Genomic DNA, 21950 nt, shown 5'->3' on the forward strand with positions numbered 1-21950 from the left:
AACAGTTTAAAATTAATAACCACAAGTGAAGTAGCCCATTTAACCAATATTTATTTTATTTGCCATAAGAATATTTTATTTGTAAGGCGATGTACATTTACTGTGACGGATGATAAACATTATTACGATACAATGTCACCCTAAACAATATATCCATTATTTTAATACCAATATTCACAATGTTGTTAAGTGACAGTGAAACAAGCATCTTAGATTTGCCTTTGGCTATAATTAATAAAGTGTATTATTGCACTCGAAAACACCATTGTCTCTTTGGGATATAAATAAATAATATTATTCCCGTTTCACGTCACCGCGAAAATTGCCGAGAGGTTCCACAGATCTCGACCTAGGTGCTCTGAAAAAAAACAAATTCCCATTTTAAATTATTGTCCTTATACATCGTGTCAAAATAAAAACAGTCAAGAAATAATGTAGGTACTATTTTATGTTTATGTTCGGGATATAGGGATGCGTATGTAGTGTCTGGAAACGTAACAATATAATGCTGGCTGCAGGAACTAACAGGAATAAAGCTATTATTGCAGCAGAGTATAAGTTCGTAGACATCCAAATAATTTAGTAAAATCAGATAGCGTATGCGATAATAGCAATTATTATGTTTATGAATCAAGAATATACATAAATATTCGTATTTATTTACCTTCGTCTTGAAAGCGTCAGTTCTATTTTTCCTTCCTTTACTTGCTTGAAAAGAGAAATAGCACCAGCATGACTCAGTCCGCGTGTCGGTACACTATTTACTGACAGAATCTCATCACCTGAAACAGAAACGTAATTGATATAATATTTATTATTTACCTTGGCTATTTTTTTTTCAGTCTTTTCAAATAAGACCTTCAAGATAAAAGCAATAATCACCTTCAAAAATAGTGCCCTTGTCAGCAGCCTGGCCATTTGGAAACACCGTTTTGACAAAAATACCCATTTGTCCCTTGGGTGAGTCAGTTCCTCCAACGATACTAAAACCAAGACTTTTATGTCCTTGGCCTTTCCAAAATTCAACTCTGTGTAAAGAACTGTGCGCATAATGCCCGCCATGCTGGTTATCTTGATGTGAAGCTGCAGAGTGTTCTTGGAGCCTTGATATATGGGGACCCGGGCTCGGAGAGCATCGTTGAGATCCAACTCTGCTGAAAAATCTACTGCGACTACTATTTCTCAATTGTTCTGGAATACTTTCGAATGATCTATTCTGGTAGAGCCTTGGCACGTGTTTAATGTAGTGTGAGAAGTTCTCTTTGATTTCGTTAGTTGCGTTGTCATTATAGATAGAATAAGGCGCAGTAGTTGATGGTGGTCTAGTGGTATGAAATGATATTGGCCTATAGTTATTTCCCTGGTTTGACCGCGGTGTTGGCGATGATCTAAGAGAGATTTCAATGTTGGTGATGTTTTGCAAAGACGCAGATTGTGAATAACAATGCCTCTCTAACAACTTCTCGTCGTCACTCTTCTGGTTAGACAGCATCGGAGCGTTGTTTACTTGAATACCAACTTCGCATTTTTTATGATGTTCTGACTCATATCTTTTCTGTTCACTTGAATGTTCTTTGGTTCTATTCGAAGCATCGCGGTTATAAAATTGTTTTTCAGCAGGAAAATGTGTCTCGATTGTTATTTGATTGGAAGGCAACGGCTTATGCACAGTTTGTGATATTATATCAGGAGGAACGTTGGATGCTGGGATAGTGACAGTATTCTGTTCTAAAGGCTGGTTGTTGATTATTCTACTTAATGTTATGGGTGTAATTTCGTCGTGAGCCATCACTAGGTCGACTTGGTATCTTTGAAATAATGCACCATCTTCTATCGTTGCTTCGGTCGAACAAGAATTGACTATGTGTTGAACTTCTTTTAGTGATGACAGTCCTCGCAATACTCTACCATTAACATTAACGATTTCATCGCCAATTCGCAATCTTCCATCTCTATGGGCTATTCCATCAAAATCTAATTTCACAACAATGTATCGTATTTCATAATTTGAACCACTGCTATCAAAATCCACTCTGTGCTGTGCCAAGTAAACACCAAGACTCTCATCTAGCCTTGATTTTAGTAATCTTATTTTTCTAAATCGTTTTGTACAAGGTCCTCTACCGAAAATATCAGTTTCAGCAACTTGTGGCATTTGCGACGGACTATCAGCAGTAATATCTTGATTTGATGCATGTTCAACAGGAAGTAATTGTGAGTGTAGAAATTTTATTTTTCTTGTTTGAACTCTTTCATCTAGTGTTATCGTTTTGTAGACATAAGGTTGCTTTTTACTGAGAGTTTTCTTTGGAAGCGGTGGTGGTTTTGAGTCTATGTGATCAAAATTTGTATTTTTTATACTATCACTTGGAAATTTATGGTTGTTATCATTTTCATATTCATAAGAATTACTTTTCTCTACGGGAAATAATGCACAGGGGGTGGAACTTCGTCGAACCGGAACTTGTACACGGCCAAAGTTAATTTTTTGGTTTAAACTATATTGTCTTGAGAAATTTCCAGGATTCCCATCACAAGTCAGGTCCATTGATTCCTTTCGAATCGATGCATGATTAAAATGAGAAGAATATCCTGGCGGAGAATGGTTGCTATGGTCATCGGTGGGCCGACCATCACTATCATATCCAGACTCGTTGGAACTTACATAATTACTAAGGCGATGGGTTTGCACTTCAACATTTTCCGGTCCATGGTGAATGCTTTGAGTAGATGAAGTAATTTCGGTTTTTATGTCTCGCATAGAACCTAGCACTGAACCATATTCATATACGGGTAAACTATTCCTATTACGTGGGATAAGCATTGGATCATAATCTAAAGGTGCTCTATGGGAAACCATTGAGGATCTACGTGGCACATCGTCATTACGTCCAATCGGATACATACGGCCATCTATTTCATTGATACTTCTCATAGAACTTCGGGAAAAATCGTAATCTTTTCTTAATGCACTATTAAATAATAAGTTTTCGTCATGAATAGATATGCTATCACTGCTCTGATATCGTTCTTCTGATCGTGAGTTCGTAAGACAAATTCTGTCTTTTCGGAATTTCGGAGATTTTCTATCAATTCTTTCAGACAAACTTTGTCTGATTGAGCTAGTTCTTTGCTGTGAAGCTATGCTGTTTTCTTCAGGCAAAACTGATAACTTAGATCGTAAGAATGCGTAAGGAAAATTTGGTTTCTTAGAAGCTCCATTGCTTGTTTGGCCATCATTTAAATTGTTAATATTATCACAACTAACCGCTTTCGCTGAAGATGTTACCAAAGTGTCTTCCGTCAGCGTGTTGTGTTTTTTAGGAGAAGTTTTGCTCTCATTGTCCGCATTTTGTAAGTCAATATCGTCTGATGGATCATCAGCTTTTACGTATGTAGAAAGATGTGAAGTTGAACAACTGCGATACAAAGAAGGACCATTTGCAACTGGAAAGTTTTCAGGTGTTTTGTGCATGTTAAGTGATTGCGATTTGGCAGAATTCAACATTCCCGTGGAACCCATTCTATGAAAAAATGATTTAAAAGGGCTCGGTGATCTGTCTCTGGATCCGCTCCGGATAGAATCAGTATCAGTATCTCTTTTTAATGAAGTAGAGTCTGAACTGCTACGACCCATTTTCCAGTGCTGTTTTTTCTTATACTGTCCAGTAGGAACAGTGGGTTCTTCCTTTAACTCCTCATTAGGTTGGTCTTCTTGTAAAATTTCTTTAGTATCTGTTTTCTTCAACATTTCAAGTTTCTTCCCCATACGGCGACCCCACGTAGCAAACACTGAAAAGACAGAAGTGATACGTTATGCTATATATAAATCATTCATTTCCCTTATCCACAAGAATTTCTATTTCAAATTAAGTAAGCAGTTGACGTCTTATGTATTACATTACACTTGACATAAAAATTACCTTTCTTCATCTCCTTGACATCATCTTCCATAACCATGGCTGGCAGTGCGGTTACAAGCGTAAAGTCGTGTGCGACGTGCGGCGCGGTGTCGGCAATGTCTGCGGCGGCGGCGTCTCTGCGCGGAGACGGCGTCGCGACGGCTCGCGGCCCGGTCACTTCCCTGCGCTTCGGCCCGCGGAAGAGGCGCATGATGACCGATCACGCAACCATCGCGCCACTCCGCACGCGCCCTCTGCTCTGAAATTACAAAAAACAACTTGTGAGATAGGTATAAGGTGACAAAAATAACTAAATTAATAACGTAAATTAAGTTTGCTCCAAAGCAATTATTAGTGTCCATTCGTATGTAAAGTAACAGAATTATCCGATTCTCATTTCTGGTAGTGGAACTTAATTTTGTAACAGTTTAATATCAGTTGTTTATACATATGTTAAATATCAGTTCTTGAGAAATAATTATCTAAGGCCTGCTAAAAAACAGGAGCTTTCAGGATGTGAACCGTTCTTGACTGTCATTAGATGAACGTGATTGACGCACTCAACGTAATTATACTAGCATGGTAACTAATAACATAATAAAGAGTAGGAACGTTTATATTGCGTGCACAAGTGACTCATAGCTGGTTTTACAGGATGGCCGGAAACCCAGGCTTCGAGACGTTAGACTTATCTAATGACTGTCATCCCGATCCAATCTAGTCCACGTTATTTTTCAATCGCAAGAACTTCTCTCCGATAGTTGTATTTGCGGTAATCCCAAGAAACGGTCGTTTTAATTATAATTAATATCAAAGCAGTAGTCAGTCCGTTAACAGGAAATGTTAATAGATTATGCTGAACGTAGCTGGTTGGAAGTGGTCCCTAGTCCCTGTGGTAGTGTACTGACCCGCCAGATACAAATCAGTACATATTTAAATTTCAATCTAAACAGCTCGTTACGTGTTTAATTAAAATTAGCAATACTAATAGAGGAACCGTAGAAATCAGGTACTTGCTTTCTTGTAACAGAAATAAAATGTTTATTTAACAACTATCATAACCTATACATTGCTTTGATATCATGATAGTGTGATTAAATCTCGCTAAGAGTACATAATCTGTGTATTCGACAAAATTTATTTTTTAAATGGACAGACAAAACTTATGTAGAGTCTTCCAAAAATAAAATAATCTGGGAAAGCTACGCTAATGATGTAGAGCTTGATGGCAAAGGAAACGTTGCTGCCGGAAGCGAGCCGGAGCGAGTCGCCGCGGTTATCGGTCAGTAGCAGCGTCAAGATACACAGCTACTTCTTCACGTTAATGTGTCCTACCAGAACATAGATAAACTCATTTCTTTTTTTACGATTTTTCCAGTTTTTTATCAATCTCACGCTAAGCGCACAAACGTAGAGCGCACTTAAATGTAGAAAAAAAACATTAAGACCTTATTCAATCTGCTTAATCTAATGGCATGAGGTCATGTCTCTAGAAATTGCGCATGTCAATGCATAAAATTGTGCTGCTGTAGTACTGTTATTATTTATGTCCTACATAAATAGCCACGCGGTAATTACATAATGCGAGTGTTGTCGCAAGCTTGCAGTAGTTGCAGTCCGCTGATGACAGCGACAAATCTAACCTAGAAACTTAATAGTTTAAATATCACTAGATTACTCTCCTCTTAAGATTCCTAGCGGGTACGAAGCTTCAGACAGACTCACTATTCCTGGACCTGATTTGTATACGTTCTTAGCAATTATGTTTTTCATCGCAGGCGCCAACGCGGATATGAACATACGCATACCTTATCTACCAAGCAATTATTTTTGTATTAGTTTTTCCGCGGCGGGAAACATTATGGCAATAAAAAGAGTAAGTTTCAATATAAATTGTAAAAAATACATAGGTAGGTACTCAAGAGTATTACGCGGATACTTACTAGAATACACAAATATTTAATAGGTATATATGAACTTATTTAAATATTAAAATTATGTATTTTGAAAAATATGGCGAAAAATGTAATTCATGTCAAAAGGTGGAGGCTTTAGTAAGGATGAGGTCTGCACCTGTGGGGATCCTGGGGTTCTCCCCTGACGATTGTGGTCATATTTACAAAGGCAGATAAAGTTAGGTGGTCCATTATTTAAAAAGGCGTGTCATAGTTCCTAGTACCTACCAAAATATCATCAAAGTAGATTGATAAAAAGATTCAAGAACCACGGGATGAGGTCGTATGTATTTCGCACAAATCGAAGCATTGTAGCTACTCAAATCATATTCTTGGTTAAAAGTGTATGACGTTGAGTATGGTTACTGTATGCGTTATTATAATAAAGTACCTAGTAAAGTAAGTAGAGGCTCCCGGCTCGCGTTTGACGGACATTGACATCGAGTCGCGAGGCAGGTGCGCAGCGCTAACTAATAGCGAGCGCACGATACTTATATGTGCGCACCATGCTGCATTTTGCTTTATGATACTGCCACCTCCCTATTGTTTTCTTAAGCAAAAACTTGACCTTTTAAACTCTGAGCAATGACTGTTTTTTCAAATATAACTACCCATTAGCTCTACATTCCCATAAAGATTTCTCAGATGTGCAAACTTAGCGACGGAAGTTAAATCGAGTGCGGTGACTCACCTCATACCAGTGCACATGGGGGAGACAGCGATGCAGGCGGCGCGGGCGCAGGCAACGCGACGCTCCACTGAAACATTATACTCTCTTCACCTAGGAACTTCAATTACTTACACTACTAATTAATATTACTTTCACATTACTATCTAAAATACATATCACAAATCACGTGCCGCATGCTAGCGTGCCATATCAAATCTAGATTAAAAACAAACGACTGCTTTCAATAATAAGATCTTGCAGATTGTGCATGATTAAATATCAGTCAGTTTGTTGATTTAACTACAATATTATATCATTTCTATTCTACGGCTAGGGATCGGAAACATAAAAATTCCGTCACGTAGAGACTTTTATCGCCATCTATTGAAGGACAATAGGGCGGCGTTGTAAGTGTTTAAAAAGCAATGCTGGATTGAGTCACGCCCGTGACAGGTGACACGCAAATATGTTGGAGGAATATGGTACCTACCCGAGTACAAACTCAAGAATAATGGTAAAGACAGGCACCTTTTTCCTAGGTATTTTAAGTCAAAAAGACGTAAAATGATTTTATTCCATACAACATTTAAGATATTGTAGCGACTTTCAAATTCATTATCTTAATAAATATGGAAGCTTTGACACTAAATACTTTGGCGCAACCTGTAAAATTAGAAACGTCCGACATTAAAATGGGTGAGACGAGGTTCTATTGTTTTGAAACTTACATAATTTCTTTGTGAACACTTTTACAATGCAACAATGTGTGCGATTGTTGACGTTAAATTTACAAAATATGTAGAACTACCTATTTTAAACAGACGTGTAGTTCTAGGTTTTAATGAGAGTGCTGGTTTTCATTGAAGCGGCCTACTTGTATGAGTATAATAAGCCGCTCAGAGCAGAGTACAGCACGTAGCTAATCTTCAGCAAGGGCCGTCGCTCGGCTGCGTATGACAAATATGCTCGCAATGAGACGTGATTAAACACACGGTACGAATACGGTATCACAGTTGGTGTATGCAGACCATTTTATCTCTTTTATGGATAACATAATATGCCAGTCATACCATGGAACTAAGTAATGCACAAAGAAAAAATCTCAGATGTTAATTAAACTCGTTTTAGAACATAAGATACCGATACGTGACTTTAATTATGTACAGGCAGATGGTCATGGGCTCAAAAGATGCTGTTTCGTATGTATGTTTAAGAAGCATACATTTCTCCGGATACCTGCACAACACAAAGGAACACCTAACTAAACATGTCACCTAGCTGTTTTCTCGGTGTTACTGAAACCTGGAAAGAGTTATTGTTCACAGATAATCTTATGATTATATTAACGTGTTTTGGCATCAACTCAAGGACTACTTTGTAACCAAATAAGTATTACATAAAAAAAATTACTCGATAGTGAACCTATTTATTGTAAGCTTCGAGCACTTGCATGCAAAGCGCTTAAGATTATCTATTTCATGTTAAAAATTATCATAGTAGTCCACCCAAGGGAACGTAAGCTAAGTAGTCAGCCTTACTATTGGTTTCAAAATTACTGCTAGGTACTACCAAGAACAAGAGACGCATTAACAAGGCATAAGGATTGATAAGTATTATTTCTGAAAACAAATAAATGTCGTAACGTGTTGTTTTATCCGGGCCAAGATCGTCAGTATAAAGTTTCACTCACTTAAAAGTAACGTTTATAATGTTCACAGCAGATTGTAATTCCGCAAATCGTAATGTAAGTTTCTTACTTTGTAATAAGTAAGTTTCTAGCGGTAACTGTTTTTATCTATGTATATAATATCGGAAATGTATGTAAGAGATAATATGCTTGCCTACTTAATGAATGTAGATAAGATGCACTGTAGATTTTTTAACTTTACTTTAGATATATGTTCTAAAATATATGAAGTCAAGTTACCTACCTCCAGTGTGATTTAAATAAATAAATGCATCTTTCATTCATTTTTGTGATTCAAGGCATTGTATTTTAATGCCCAAAACATCATTCATATAAGTTAATGTGTAAAATACTTATCTGAGTAAACTCTACTATTGCATTAGTGGGTTGTGTGAGTGCGGCATTTGTTATTTGCTCATCATTAGTGCGGTGCCGTTAATCTGAAGAAGCCGACATCTCCGACATGCGCAGGTGCTCCACAGCCGAAGGTACCAATTAGTTGAGGAAGCATTCTATTACCAACTAGATTGACTTTGTTCACATACATATGTAATTATGCAGTGGCAATCCTTTTTTCGGTTGGTGCGAAAATCATCAAAAAATCTCTAAGGAAGGATGACGTAATCCGTATATTTTTTTTAGAATTATCCATAATTTAACTGCGTTTATAATGCTTATGAACTAACCATTTATCATTATCGTACGCTCCGCTATTTCTCTTGTCGCTTTAGAGATATTAACTCGTGATTCTGATTTACATCGCACAATCATGCCTACGTTTAAATATGATTCTCATCATATTAAGATTAAAGGACCGCTATTATGTCTGGCGCACGGGCAATTTGTCGCTGGTACAGTTAGGGAACAATTTACAAGCGCGTGGGCGGGCGGGCCTGCGCACGCGCCGCGTGGGCGGACCCTACCATTCAAGAGAAATGCTCTTCGAAACTATCTATCCTCCTACAACCGAATACACTTTTACGATCTACAACAAAACACGGCTTTATAAAACTCTAACACCTTAAAGCTTTGTGTAAAACAAACAATAACAGGAATGTAGACGGCTGGTAAACATGCCGTCTGGCTTGGGAAAGCAATTACTTTTGTTTTACTAATACCTTTAATAGCCTTGTTTATTTTACAGCTTTTCGGCAAATAGGGACCTTTGTTTAATTGCTAGGGGTTTACTTAAGTAAAACAATATGTTCAACAGATGATATTAGGTTGATGTTTCTAAGTACCTTCTTATTTGATAATTTAAATAGTGATGTACCGTACAACGATATCGGAAGTTAAGTGGCTCCACCTTGCGTAAACCAAGCGGAGGTAAATCAAGCACGTCCAGCTATGAGACATTAATAGCTAGCAATAAAACAAACTCGACTGTTTCCTGTCACTGAATTGGAACCCAGCCACTTTACATTTAACATATTTACGATTACATATTACCATATTGGACCTAATATTTACTAAAAAAGGATTTTTAATATCCAAGTCAAATAAAATTAAACATTTATAAAAACATATTTGAATTAAATATAAAGACTGAAACCTAACAATACCAAGGATAATGTTACTTTAAAATAATTAACAGGAAAAAAGCCAGTACCTTGTCTAAATGAATGTGTCGACGTCACTCATTATTTTCTGTTTTAATGAATTATATGATTCTTATTCATTGATGACTATTTTTAAAACTTCCTAAGCACATCAGGTATGTAGAATATCGCCGTATCTTACTTTATTATCCGGAACTCGCGGCTTCGATTAGTTCCACGTGTGATCAGCAGAATTCACCAATTATCCGTAGTTGTTGGTTATGCTTCACGGTCATGAAATGAATTCTTTAATGTGAATTCATACAAAACAGAAGAATTAAAAACATGATTCATCCTGGTTCCTTAACCCGAGGCTTATTAGCATAATTACGAAGCCACTATTAAAAAAGAATTAACGAGCAATTAGAAACTAGGTATAGCTATAAAAATATTAATTTGAATTGAATAACGAGACAGTAATTTAGTGTGTCTTCAACTAATGAAATTATAGTCTCCAATGCAATGAACCAGCCATCACTTTAACTCTAAGACTAGGATAGGAAGCAGATTAATTAGTAGCTATATAATATAGCCTGCATCCGTCCGCGGTTTCACCTCTACCTATGTGATTCTCTCTAAACGTTATTCCGATATGAAAGCTAATATTTATAATATTAATATATCATTCATAACAACCAATAAGTGTAGAGTCTCCTCCATGGTTAACCTACGGTAACGTGTTCAAATGTATGACGAACCATTTAGTTACCTAAAAACGATTGCGTGATGCTTCGATTGTAACGAATAACTTGATCCAGTGAAAGCCGTGTTACTTAATATACGTAATAGGTACAGAAAAACCGATTCCCGGCAGCGAACCATTCACAAGCATCTTTGATTAGTAAAAATTAAAATTCCAATTAATACTTATCTCGGCTTCGAGGAACCTGTTCGCTTCCGGAGTTACGCCAAACCAGTTCGCTGCCCAATTTGTTCTTAATAAAATCACCTTTTAAAATGTCTGAATGGCTCGTCTGCTCTCTTATTAAGTAACTACTCGATTAGGTAATTGAGTAGGTGTTAAAACATATTTTTTAACTAGGCGCCTATATTTTTCATTTTTACAATTGCAGTAATCCTTGCCTGGCGAGATCGGTCGAAAGTACCCCGATACGTAACATGTTTAACTGTTTACATACGCAATGCATGTTGCATTTAGCAACAAAGTATTCGCTAAGTGAACCAATAAAACCAATTTCCTGATGGTCGTGCTCTAATCTCGGTAAAAACTATATTGCCAATAACTTGTGTAGATACATGAAAGTGTTTCTCCAATACTATAAATGATCACCCGATAATGTATCGATTCAAAGTGGAAATTATTTGCAAACATTGACGCTATTGAACTTGTAATTTGATAGGAACATACAATAAAATGTTCTATATTTGGATGACAATAATTACATAACAATTATAAACTTGCCCAATCTGTCTGAAGTATGTCCATTGTGTTTACAAGTAGCACCGTTCTCACATTAAAATTTTTCGTGCTAAGAATATATGCAGGTGTAATATTATAATTATAACATACCTACCTACTTACCTATTTCCTCAATGTTAAATAAATTAGATTTGTCTTCCATTAAACATCTGTATAATACCTATATGTAAGTATACATCTACATAGCACTATTTTACATATGCTCTAAGTATATAATATTTTTGAGCGAGATATCTAGCTGCTGCGCCTTTTGGCTCTCATCTTGGGAGCTTTATGTACTTCTCGCACTCCAATGCAATGGATTGCCCTGCTGAGTTGTCAAGATCGAAGTACAATAGTTTCATGGATTTCGGCCAGAATTTCAAAAGTTCCCGGGGTATTTGCTGCGCCACTATTTCATAGCAAAAACATAAGAAATTGTGTAGTAAAGTAGCGGGTGATTTGAGAGTCTCATGTAATATTTGACGTTCGGAAAGTTTTGTTTTTCAGAATAATTATTTTGATTTTTTTTTGGTTAACGAAGAGTTGGGCGAATTATTTTGGAAGTAACTTAATTAGCAAGGATGTATTAAAGAGTCGGTGACATTTCCAATATAGCCTTGCATATTTTCGCAGAGCGCATGCCAACAGCCAACATGTTTACGATTCGTGAAGGCGAAACGGCTACCGAATCCAATTTTGCATGTTAATAAATGTTTCATCGCGATAATGGTAATCAAACTTTGAATATTTCAGATTTCATTATAAAGTATTTTAAAATGCAAAATATGTAGTAGCATAGATATCTTTCAAGTAATTTGTGAGCAACTCCGACTTCGGATATAAACAAGAGAATATTTTTTAAGTTAAAACCATTTTCTTAAATCATCTCCCGACCTTTTCTCCCAACTATGTTGGGGTCGGCTTCCAGTGTAACCGGATTCAGAAAACCATTTCCTTAAATGATAGTTGGAATTGAGACTTAGCTCTTCTCTTCTATTGAGAGGATTGTTACTTGCATTAGCAGGTTATTATTATTCAATATAACTTATCATGCAAACTGATCTGTTATTATGATACTTATTCACTGACTTACAAAATAAAAACATTAATTTAATCTTAATATTCCTGAAGCTGTCATACTTGACACGCACAAAACATCCGCATTCTGCAACCGAAGTGATACTCGAGACCGTGACTTCAAACGTAGTGGCAATAAATTCTGCTAAAATATGCTCCGACGCAATATGTATGTTTAATTACCGAGGGCGATGTTGATGAATTGTCCAGATATTAATGCGCGAGACGGTCTGGTGGCATCCAGGGCGCATATGCGTGTGCGCACCACGGCCCATTGCGGCCGAACTCAATGAGCTCTGTTTTATCTCAAGTAAAAACTTTAATGTTTGCAGATTAGCTCGGCCGTGTGCTCATACTGTACGTAAGTGTAACACGCTGTACATAGCGCATGTTCTGAACATTAACAACTGGAAACCGCAGATGATTAAAGTGTACGTTTTACATTTACGCAAAGCCATGGTTCTAGCAAGCGGTGTGTTTAATCACGGATTCATGATTATGAGCGTTATTTTGCTTGATTTTCTAACCTTGATAGAGTGTAGCATGCTGATGATATCGTGGACAGCACGGTCACCATGACACTCAGCTGTAGTAAGCACTAAAAGTGTGTACATAGCTGGCAAGTGTGAGCAGTAGGTAAATACCTAGCCCGTGTCCAGTGTCAATGCACCGGCGGCTACATTTATGTTTTATTTATTCAGTTTATGTAAATTCATTTGCTTTTTGAAATCTTAAATGTTTGTTCTTTCTAATAAAGATGTTGAGATTTTGTAAATGGCCTCAAAAGCTTAATCATGTGCAATTGTATAAGATTTTAAGTACCGATTTAAAGTATTATTATTTTAAATCAAGGTATGTAATTAAGCACACAGGATGATTTCAAGTTATTTATGTTATTGCACAAATTTTGATGGCCCACAACGGATATAACTAAGTACTTTACAACATATTTAAGTATAGGTCATAAAGTATAGTTTTAAAGGCTGTTTTGCCACAACTGTAACCTTGAACACGTAAATGTCGCAGCATTTCATGCATCGATTAACAGCTATAATTAATAAGACAAGCTTTTTTATTATTATGACACCATTTAAATTATTTTAATTTATGAAAGTAGCTTCGGACTCACCAAAGTGACGTAATTGAGTCACAGATATTCGATACCAGATGCAACATTATTAGTATTCAATAATTCAAAAGATCTTGCGATGCCACTATAACTTGAAATTTTACACATAAATAATATAAAACTACAAGCGAAACCGGGCTCTATGCATCTATAGAAAACAATGTAGAGAAATATCGATACGAAATAATTTGGACATCTGTCGCTCGATATTAATTTAATGCTTGTTAAAAAGAAAGGCAAGTTAAAGTAAACGTTTCTAGTTAGACCTCTTGCAAAATAGTGGAACAATTAAAGAGAATCGTTTAAGTGACATCAGACAAACGAGTTCAGAATTTGTATCAAACATTAGTTTCATTGTTTTTACCTTGTTTGTGTGATAAACGAACGTTCTATTATTCGCCAAGGTGATTGTCACCTAATTGTAGTACGCTAGCTCACGGCGGGTGTGATCGCGATGACATTTTACAAACTTGTTCATTTAGTCGAGCACAATCACCCTCGGCCGAGCATTCTCTCAGTCTCAGGTCTGGTCGAAAAATAATCACGGCCATAGCAGTGTTTATTACAAAGTGTAGTAATGGATCCGTGAGGTATCAAATGTGAGTCTCGATGACCGCAGCATTGCTGCTTTAATCTTGATCCTTGATCCTCACTCATACTTTATCTCCGAACACGTGTCCATTCATTCGTTTTATTAACTACTCGCACGTTATTATTGATCTTTTTTTTATAAACTGAGATGATTATTTGCTATCAATTAATTTGATTTACTTAATGTAATTGTTTCGGCATGTGTTTATTTCATTTGGTTAAAAATGTTAAGAGTATTTGCAGCCAACAATTTATTTCAGACTAATGAAGGAAAAGTAAAAATGGATGAGATTAAATCACATTAAATGTTTAGAATCAATTTATTAATTACCAATTGTTCTTTTTATCTGCAATAATGACTTAAATTCTTATTTAAAATAATGACTATCTTAATTAATGTGACTTTATTTTATGCACTCTTTAATCAAATCGCGAGTTTCATACTTATTCACAATTAGACTCAAATTACCAAAATCATAATAAAAACTGCTTAAATCGAGCAGCTATTTACTTAAAATTCCAGCCTTGAATGTTTCAATTAAAACTACTTTCTGTCGAGTGTTATGAAATATGAAAGAGGCACACTTTTACAGTATTTAACAAACATTGGGAGCAGCTGTTCGGTCCGTTCCTTTCAGTAACTCTTTAATGTCTCTACGGGTAAAAATATCCGCGTGTGATGTTACTGAAACATCCTCCCTTCTAAGATATGCTTATTGAGTGCTACGGGATACAAAACGAACTTGTATTTTTTACTTTTGAAAGCTTTCGAACGCTGATATATTTTTGTAGAATTAATTGTCAGTACTGACTTTTCAGTGGCAAAAAAAATCCGTTTTTGTGTAAAAAAAAAAACTGTTAAAAAGTGTTCCACAAACAATTAGGAAATTCAGAAAGATTCATTAACAGTCTAATTTGCAATAAATGCATTATACTTAATTTGAGACATTGAATTTAAATTTTTACCAAAGCGTATCTTTTGACCTCGTTACTTACTGAGCAGTGAAATATTTTTTACTTTATTTATTGTTCTACATTAACTTCAACTATAGTTTTAAGTTGAAAGTGCTTTTTTAAACGCTTTCAATAAAACTCGGTAACATTTTTTGCTTTGCGTTTCAGTGCCTATAAATTCAACTATTGTTTTTTTTTACTTTTGTTCACGTTACTAAAGCAAAAAATAACAATACATACTTATATTTTTTTTTTCTATGTTTTAGTTAACTTGGCATACCTTGCTATAACCTGATTACTTTAGAAATTATTTGCAATTACGAAACTTAAAAACAAATTAATTGAAGTAAGTACTTACATTGATCCTTGATTATAAAACTTGAAACTCAGTAATTATCCTGAACTGTCTAATTAAAAAATCAGAAGGCAAATCACATGGCAAACACAAACACGTCAGTATTTAGGGAGTGTATCCAGCAGCACTCGGGGCACAGAGTCACGGAGAGTCGTTATCAGTGGTCGGCGCGTAAAGACATGCGGATCGATCCCAATGCGGGAATGTTTTGATAAGCGGGCGCGGCGGGCGCTGCGGAGCGTGGGGCTCGGTGCGCGCGGCGCGACGGACTGCCGCCGCGCGCCGCAGCGCCCGCCGCACCAGCTCGTGATAAGCCGGCCCGGCTCCATGCGACAAGTGCATCCATTCATTCCACGCGGTTACACTCCCCCGATTTAACGATTCAAACAATAGCTTTATGAATAAAGCCAATGATAACGACCTAGGCCTATTGTTTTCGGTGCGCGTTGTGTTTTCGTAAACAAGCCTCACGCCAACCGCAACATTCATTTAAGAATGAATGACAGCTTATTTATTAATTACTCATATTGGTATTGTAGAACTGAATAAAATATGAATAATGAATCATTTCGAGGTTGTTTATATTCTACATATTTCCTCTCCCACAAATGATAACACAATACGTACATACGATCACGTATTCGACTAAAGCTTACGTATGCATATTGATAACTAAAACTGCTTAATAAGCTAAAATAGTTTTTTATGTTTTAAAAAATATCTTCATTATTAATGGCAATTAAGTGTGAGGTGATGTGCCATGTACGACTAAAATTGATGGATCCCGTAATATATTTGATAAGTATAGAAATATCGAGGTTAGACTGGTACGAAAACACAACACATACATTTTATCCAGGAAAGGCAAGTTACCCCCGTAACGGCCAGCATTTACAAAGGCAAAACTTTTTAAAAAGCTTTCTAATATAATAGGTACCTATTCTTCTCATCTCATAAATCAATACGCACGTATAATTTGACGCAGACTCACTTACATACCCATTACTTACCTTTATAATTTACGCAAAAAGATGACATAGATTTAATTTAATGTACATGTGTACATTTTTCTAAATTTTCTACGTTTGCTACGCCGTAGTAAAATCGGCGTAGTCCTTAATTTATGAAAAAGTATATTTTATTATTTTAACTTTGAAAATAAAACGGCTTCTTTTTGACATCATAAATAAATATTTAAGTACTATTGTCCTAGATACCTTCTCCCAAAGTATTATATAAGGCTTTAATATCTCGTCTAAAATCAACATGTAGAAAGTTTCCGCAGTTAATACAGCAGCCAATCTTTACGATAACGATCGTTAAACTTAAGCATCCATTTAATGATACTTTAATAGTACCTTTTATTATCTTTGTTAACTGCTCGAAGTGATGATTATGTTTACAGTTTCCTTTTTCGCAAGATTTTCACAATTTTCTAATTAAAATATTCAAATTAAAGTGGAACCAGTGTCATTTAATTACCTAGTGTGAAAATCACATGTTAGTAGATAATTCATATTAATGCATATACATATATTATGTTTTCGTCGAAAGCCCGGCCCTATTGTCAGCTTTTCCGGTCCTCTGCACTTTTTATCAGAACTATATAACAACCACAAGTTCTTGCAGAGCATAGGGAAATAATGCTATTTGTAATTAACAATCACAAAATGATATAGCCATATGCATTCATTATTATTTCTTATGTAGGTGGACCTACTTACAATGAAATAAATAATAGTGTTCGAAATAAATGAATATGTCTTAGAATGCTATAATTTTATTCTGTTTCATACATATCTCACAAACTACATGGTCCAGAGCGTTTTGTAACCGTTATTCTTTAATTACTCACACTCATGTACGAATAAGTGTAAGATGAATAATTATTTTTTATATAATTCACAATTCCTACCTCGTACGGTGATGATAACTGTAAGTTCGCGAATTAACTAACTGGCGGCTTTGGAACATTTTGAAAAACCAACATGACTGGAGTTTTTATTCTGTCTTGCGTTTTATGTATTCGTAAGTAAACTGGAACAGTATACAGCTATAGTCAGTTACAAACTACGAATAAACAAAACAATATTATCGTAGAGTGTAAACTGGTCGGTTAATTAATGCTTCCATATTCATAATAATATGCATAAGTATATTTGTGCATAAATGGGTCACCTACTGTGGAAGTTTTAAGCTCTGGTTCATCCACCGAAATACAAACTGATATAAAAAAAAACTTAATACCCAAAAATACTACTTTCAATATTTCAGGAGCTCGGACATATTATATTTTCTGATGCCATTTCCTCCGGATAGGAGTTCTATCAAGTTTCCAGTGATTGATGTTGGGAAATAGCCAAAGTATTGTGATTCTGAACGCAACTGAACCCGTTCTATTCATATTAAGCCATTTAAGTGGATTTGAATGAAATATTTTTTTCCAGAGGACATAAAATTATACGCTTTGTATTCTAATGTAAATTTTGTTGCTATGGTGCTTGTCTCTCTCTCACCTAACTTTAAATGAAGCAGAGGTAAAGCTATATTTTTAGTCACAGTTACCTATATGTACAGCAATTGTGTACAATATGACCTTATACATAATGATAATAACCATGCACGTGTAGTTTTACATTATTAAACACCATAGTTTTATGCAAGCTATTAATTAAATACTCTACATGATATTATGTGACAGGCAGTGGATCAAAGCTGCGTTTACCTCAAGTAATTAGATTTGTTTGGCCCTCACCCGGCTTGAGCTTGACACGGATATGGTTAATATCAAGCTAATACATTAACACGATTTACTACATACCCTTGATCTATTATTTACTTACTACGTTGTTGATGCTGTAAGCACGTCATAATTTTATTCGTTACTTTCTCAACAGTGTGCTAGTGTGACCCAGTTGCATTAAGATGATGATGATCAAGGCCTTTAGGGAAACATTTGAATATTTGACAAATGCTCTTTCTAAAATTATTTTAAAATAGTAGGTACTCGGCCATATTTGATACCATGAAATCCATAGTCAGGAAACCTGGACCTGAAAGTACCTATACCTACAATAATGTGCGCAGTTACGCACTTACATGAAAACATATTGTTGCCCAGCAGTTCTAACTATTGTAAAGCATTTCTTGCCCGCACGTCTAAAAGCTGATGTGAATGCTACGAATAAACTTGATATTTTCGAAGTACATAAGTTATTTATTACGTTTATATCAATTACGCGATTACCTTACCTTGAAACTTTTTATAAAACCTTTATCTTAATGCACAGGCATAATAAAATCACGAGAACGTAATGGACCCGATATTTACGTAAAATAAAATTAAAATGCACTATATACTGGATGTTTTTACGAAGAATGAAATACTGTGACCGGTGAGTATGTTCAATTTGTACAATAAAACGCGACACGTTTCTGAACGAGGCACGTTTACGGAACGCGGCCGACAGAGAAAAAACACCATGTTCCGCTAATTGCTTAGCACAGCAGAACTTTACCAATTTGGCCGGCATTTATCCCACACCGCGCTGTAACAAGACAAAAGCACCGTGATGCACGCATTCATAATAACATTTCACGGGAATGTTTCGGCTATCCTAGGCAGCTACATTTATGATGGTATTTACCCAGTTGGCACACCCACGAGGGTCGTCGTACGAGCCAACAGTTGCTACATAGACGGCCAAAAAACACCACAATTTCTTTAGCTAATATTTGCTTTCGTTTGTTAACAAATTCTTGAACTTTGTCACATAAAAAACACAATTTACGCAATGAACCATGAAACATTTTGCGCACACGCAGTCGAGAATAATTCAGTGTAAATGATTTTGGCAATATTGCGATTGGAATTTTGTGCAAGACATCCAAACATAATCGTAAATATCCTGAATAATACGAGCGATTTGGGAAACCGTGTGCGTCGAGGACGTACTGAATTCTTCAGAGTGCAGTAACGCATAATTAGAGTTATATCTGTATAATAAATTACATACTGTAGCACTAATAACAAATGTTGCTTAACGCACATCTATGTTAACGGTGGCTTCCTATGAAAGTTTTGCAACTCCGGACGCGGACTCACCTTGCCTGCGATATATTGATATCCTCTACATTTTACATTGCAACAAATTAATTTCTATTTTTGTAATTAATTTTCTTCATCGTTCAAGTATTTTAAGTATTATTTAAATTTTGTGAATAAAATGAAGCCACATGTTTGTTATAATGTTTAAAGGATTTCGAAATCAAGATCGGAATCAGCAGATGTTTTAAAAAGTTAGGAATTCAAGAAACAAACCTGATATAGTAACGGTTTGACCGTGCTGTTTTGTCTTTAAACCCTTTGTATTGTTGTTGTTACAAAGACAATACGTAAACATTATGCAGGTACATTAGGTAACATAAACTGCTTCGTAGGGACAATAGTTAAGACTAATAAACAATAAAACATCTTGTATACAAACCCTAATCCCTTGAGAGGCGAACAAAATAGAGCGTAAAGAAAAAATGGAGGCCTCCTACTTTATTAGCATACCTGAATATTTATTCGTGTCACCATGGGAACCGTCCGGGCGCCTCCTCAACCTACATAAAGTAGGCACTATGAAATCCTGCGTATTTCCCAAGTACGTACACGTACCTATTCGCTGAACCGAGTTACCAGTATTGGCAAACATGAGCAATTCAATTTAAGTGTTTACGTCTGCGACTTCGCACTGCAGCACTATTTAGGTCATCATTGCATAGGATAAGTGAAGCATTAAATCCTGATTTATGTCCGTTCTGCACGCACTGTGTACAACTGTACAATCCAATTTACTTGGACAGGCGTTATTATACTAATATGAACTAAGCCTTTTGTAAGCCTCTTACCGGTGCAATAGTGTCCTAAGGTTACACTGCGCATTGCATAACGCTCCTTTTATTAGTGGCACCATAACATTTATTTACTGTTGCACAACATATGCATGTTAACTGTTCTTATTATTTCAATTATCGCTCAAAGGATAAGGAAACAACGTACACGTGAGATAGTTGCGAATTTTTTCGTCTTCAAGGTGTTGCACGTTTTGCTTAATGCATCGGTATGCGTTAGTATCAAGTTACGTTATTTAATGCATTAACAATAAATACAACATGTGCGCAAATTACAATGCGTATGAGATGGCTTACTAAGATTGTCGGACCAGTAATTAACCATCTGTGTGTAACATAACATGTTTGCATACACCTCGCAAAGCGTTCAGTTTCGCGATTCAACGTGTGATTGTACATATTTCTAATAATGCGCAAGCACTCGTCATGGCGGCTGGTCAGGTTATATTCCAGCACTACGAATGGCAGTCGGATTGAGGCTACGTTCGTAAAAATCAATGACGAAAGATTGATGTTTATTTGATCGACGAGGAATGCGTTTCAAATAATTTATAGGTACGATGTTCAAATAGCAGTCCTATATTTTTTATCCGTCCGTTTTATTGCGCCAGTGTTTTTGTTGCACGCACAATTAACGTCTAGATTAGGTTTTTGATTTCGATCGACGTTAATGTCAGACATTGTATTGGTTGACTGGTTGAGAAATAAAATTAGGCAACTGTGAGGGTTGTTTGCTGCATGGTGCGACAGGTGTACGAATGTTAACAGGATTCCTCCAGTGGTCCATCAAAAAACTAGGGTTTATTTGCGGGATCGACAGTCTCTACAATTAACCGGCTGAAAAATGTCACTCGACATCCTCAGAAAATAAAACATATCTGGCCACCTGTCCTGCTCTTAAGCGACTAATAACGAGTATTTCAGCTTTGTACGTACTATTTAAACATTCTTGTTACAGATTTTTTTGGATTACTGTGGGAACTAGTTTTATAAGTCACTCTTCTCACAGCAATTAATTAATTCATGGGCGTCTCTACTGTCACCTGTATTCTAATTAATGACTTACATTATAACAAGGCAATTTAATTCAACATATAAATGTTTCTCCCGAGTAGACTGTCGAGACGTAGATGCATCTCATTATTCATTATTAAGGCAGAATTCCGTGGACAGCGGCTACGACAGCCGCGCGCGGCTTACGACAGTCGTCGGCCGCGCGCGACAATAGTCAACATATGAAAATGTATGGCGCCGCTGCCGAGGCCAGCGACAGTCGCGCGCGGCCGACGAATTTCGTGAGCCGCGCGCGGTATATGCATCTCAACATGGTCTAGCGCTTAATAACATCTATAGAATTTTAGTAAAACCAGAATTGAATTGTTTTTTATTTATTCGGCAAAACTACCTTTTGTTTTCATTACAATACAAATGCTTTTGAATCAGTATTTGGTAGTATCCTTCATAATTTCTACTTTTTAAAGATAGGGTAGATTGGTAATCTATTTTCATAATACAGCCACAGCAACACGTCATCCTCTTCTTCTTCAAGGATATCAATTAGCACTTCGACTAGAGGGAACGGACGAACAAAATCGACTAATTTCAAGACAATGCCGCGCGCGGCTTACGAAATTCGTCGGCCGCGCGCGACTGTCGCTGGCCTCGGCAGCGGCGCCATACATTTTCATATGTTGACTATTGTCGCGCGCG

General features: G+C 36.3%; 1 protein-coding gene across 2 annotated transcripts; it reads right to left on the bottom strand.

Moving 5' to 3' along the window:
• Positions 1–31: 31 nt before the first annotated feature.
• Positions 32–15648, bottom strand: LOC110377762 (uncharacterized). 2 transcript variants are annotated; one of them, XM_021336766.3, is made up of 6 exons: positions 15345–15648; positions 6549–6615; positions 3924–4161; positions 883–3792; positions 665–782; positions 32–358 (listed from the first exon to the last, which is right to left on the bottom strand). In XM_021336766.3, the coding sequence occupies exons 3-6, from the start codon at positions 4111–4113 to the stop codon at positions 295–297; spliced, it is 3282 nt and encodes a 1093-aa protein (XP_021192441.3). In that variant the 5' UTR covers positions 4114–4161; positions 6549–6615; positions 15345–15648; the 3' UTR covers positions 32–294. The 2 variants fall into 2 exon arrangements, with proteins under 2 accessions (XP_021192441.3, XP_021192442.3); XM_021336767.3 differs by lacking the exon at positions 6549–6615.
• Positions 15649–21950: the final 6302 nt, after the last annotated feature.

The sequence above is a fragment of the Helicoverpa armigera genome, chromosome 3, assembly GCF_030705265.1.
Source record: "Helicoverpa armigera isolate CAAS_96S chromosome 3, ASM3070526v1, whole genome shotgun sequence".
In the NCBI taxonomy this organism is placed as follows: Eukaryota; Metazoa; Arthropoda; class Insecta; order Lepidoptera; family Noctuidae; genus Helicoverpa; species Helicoverpa armigera.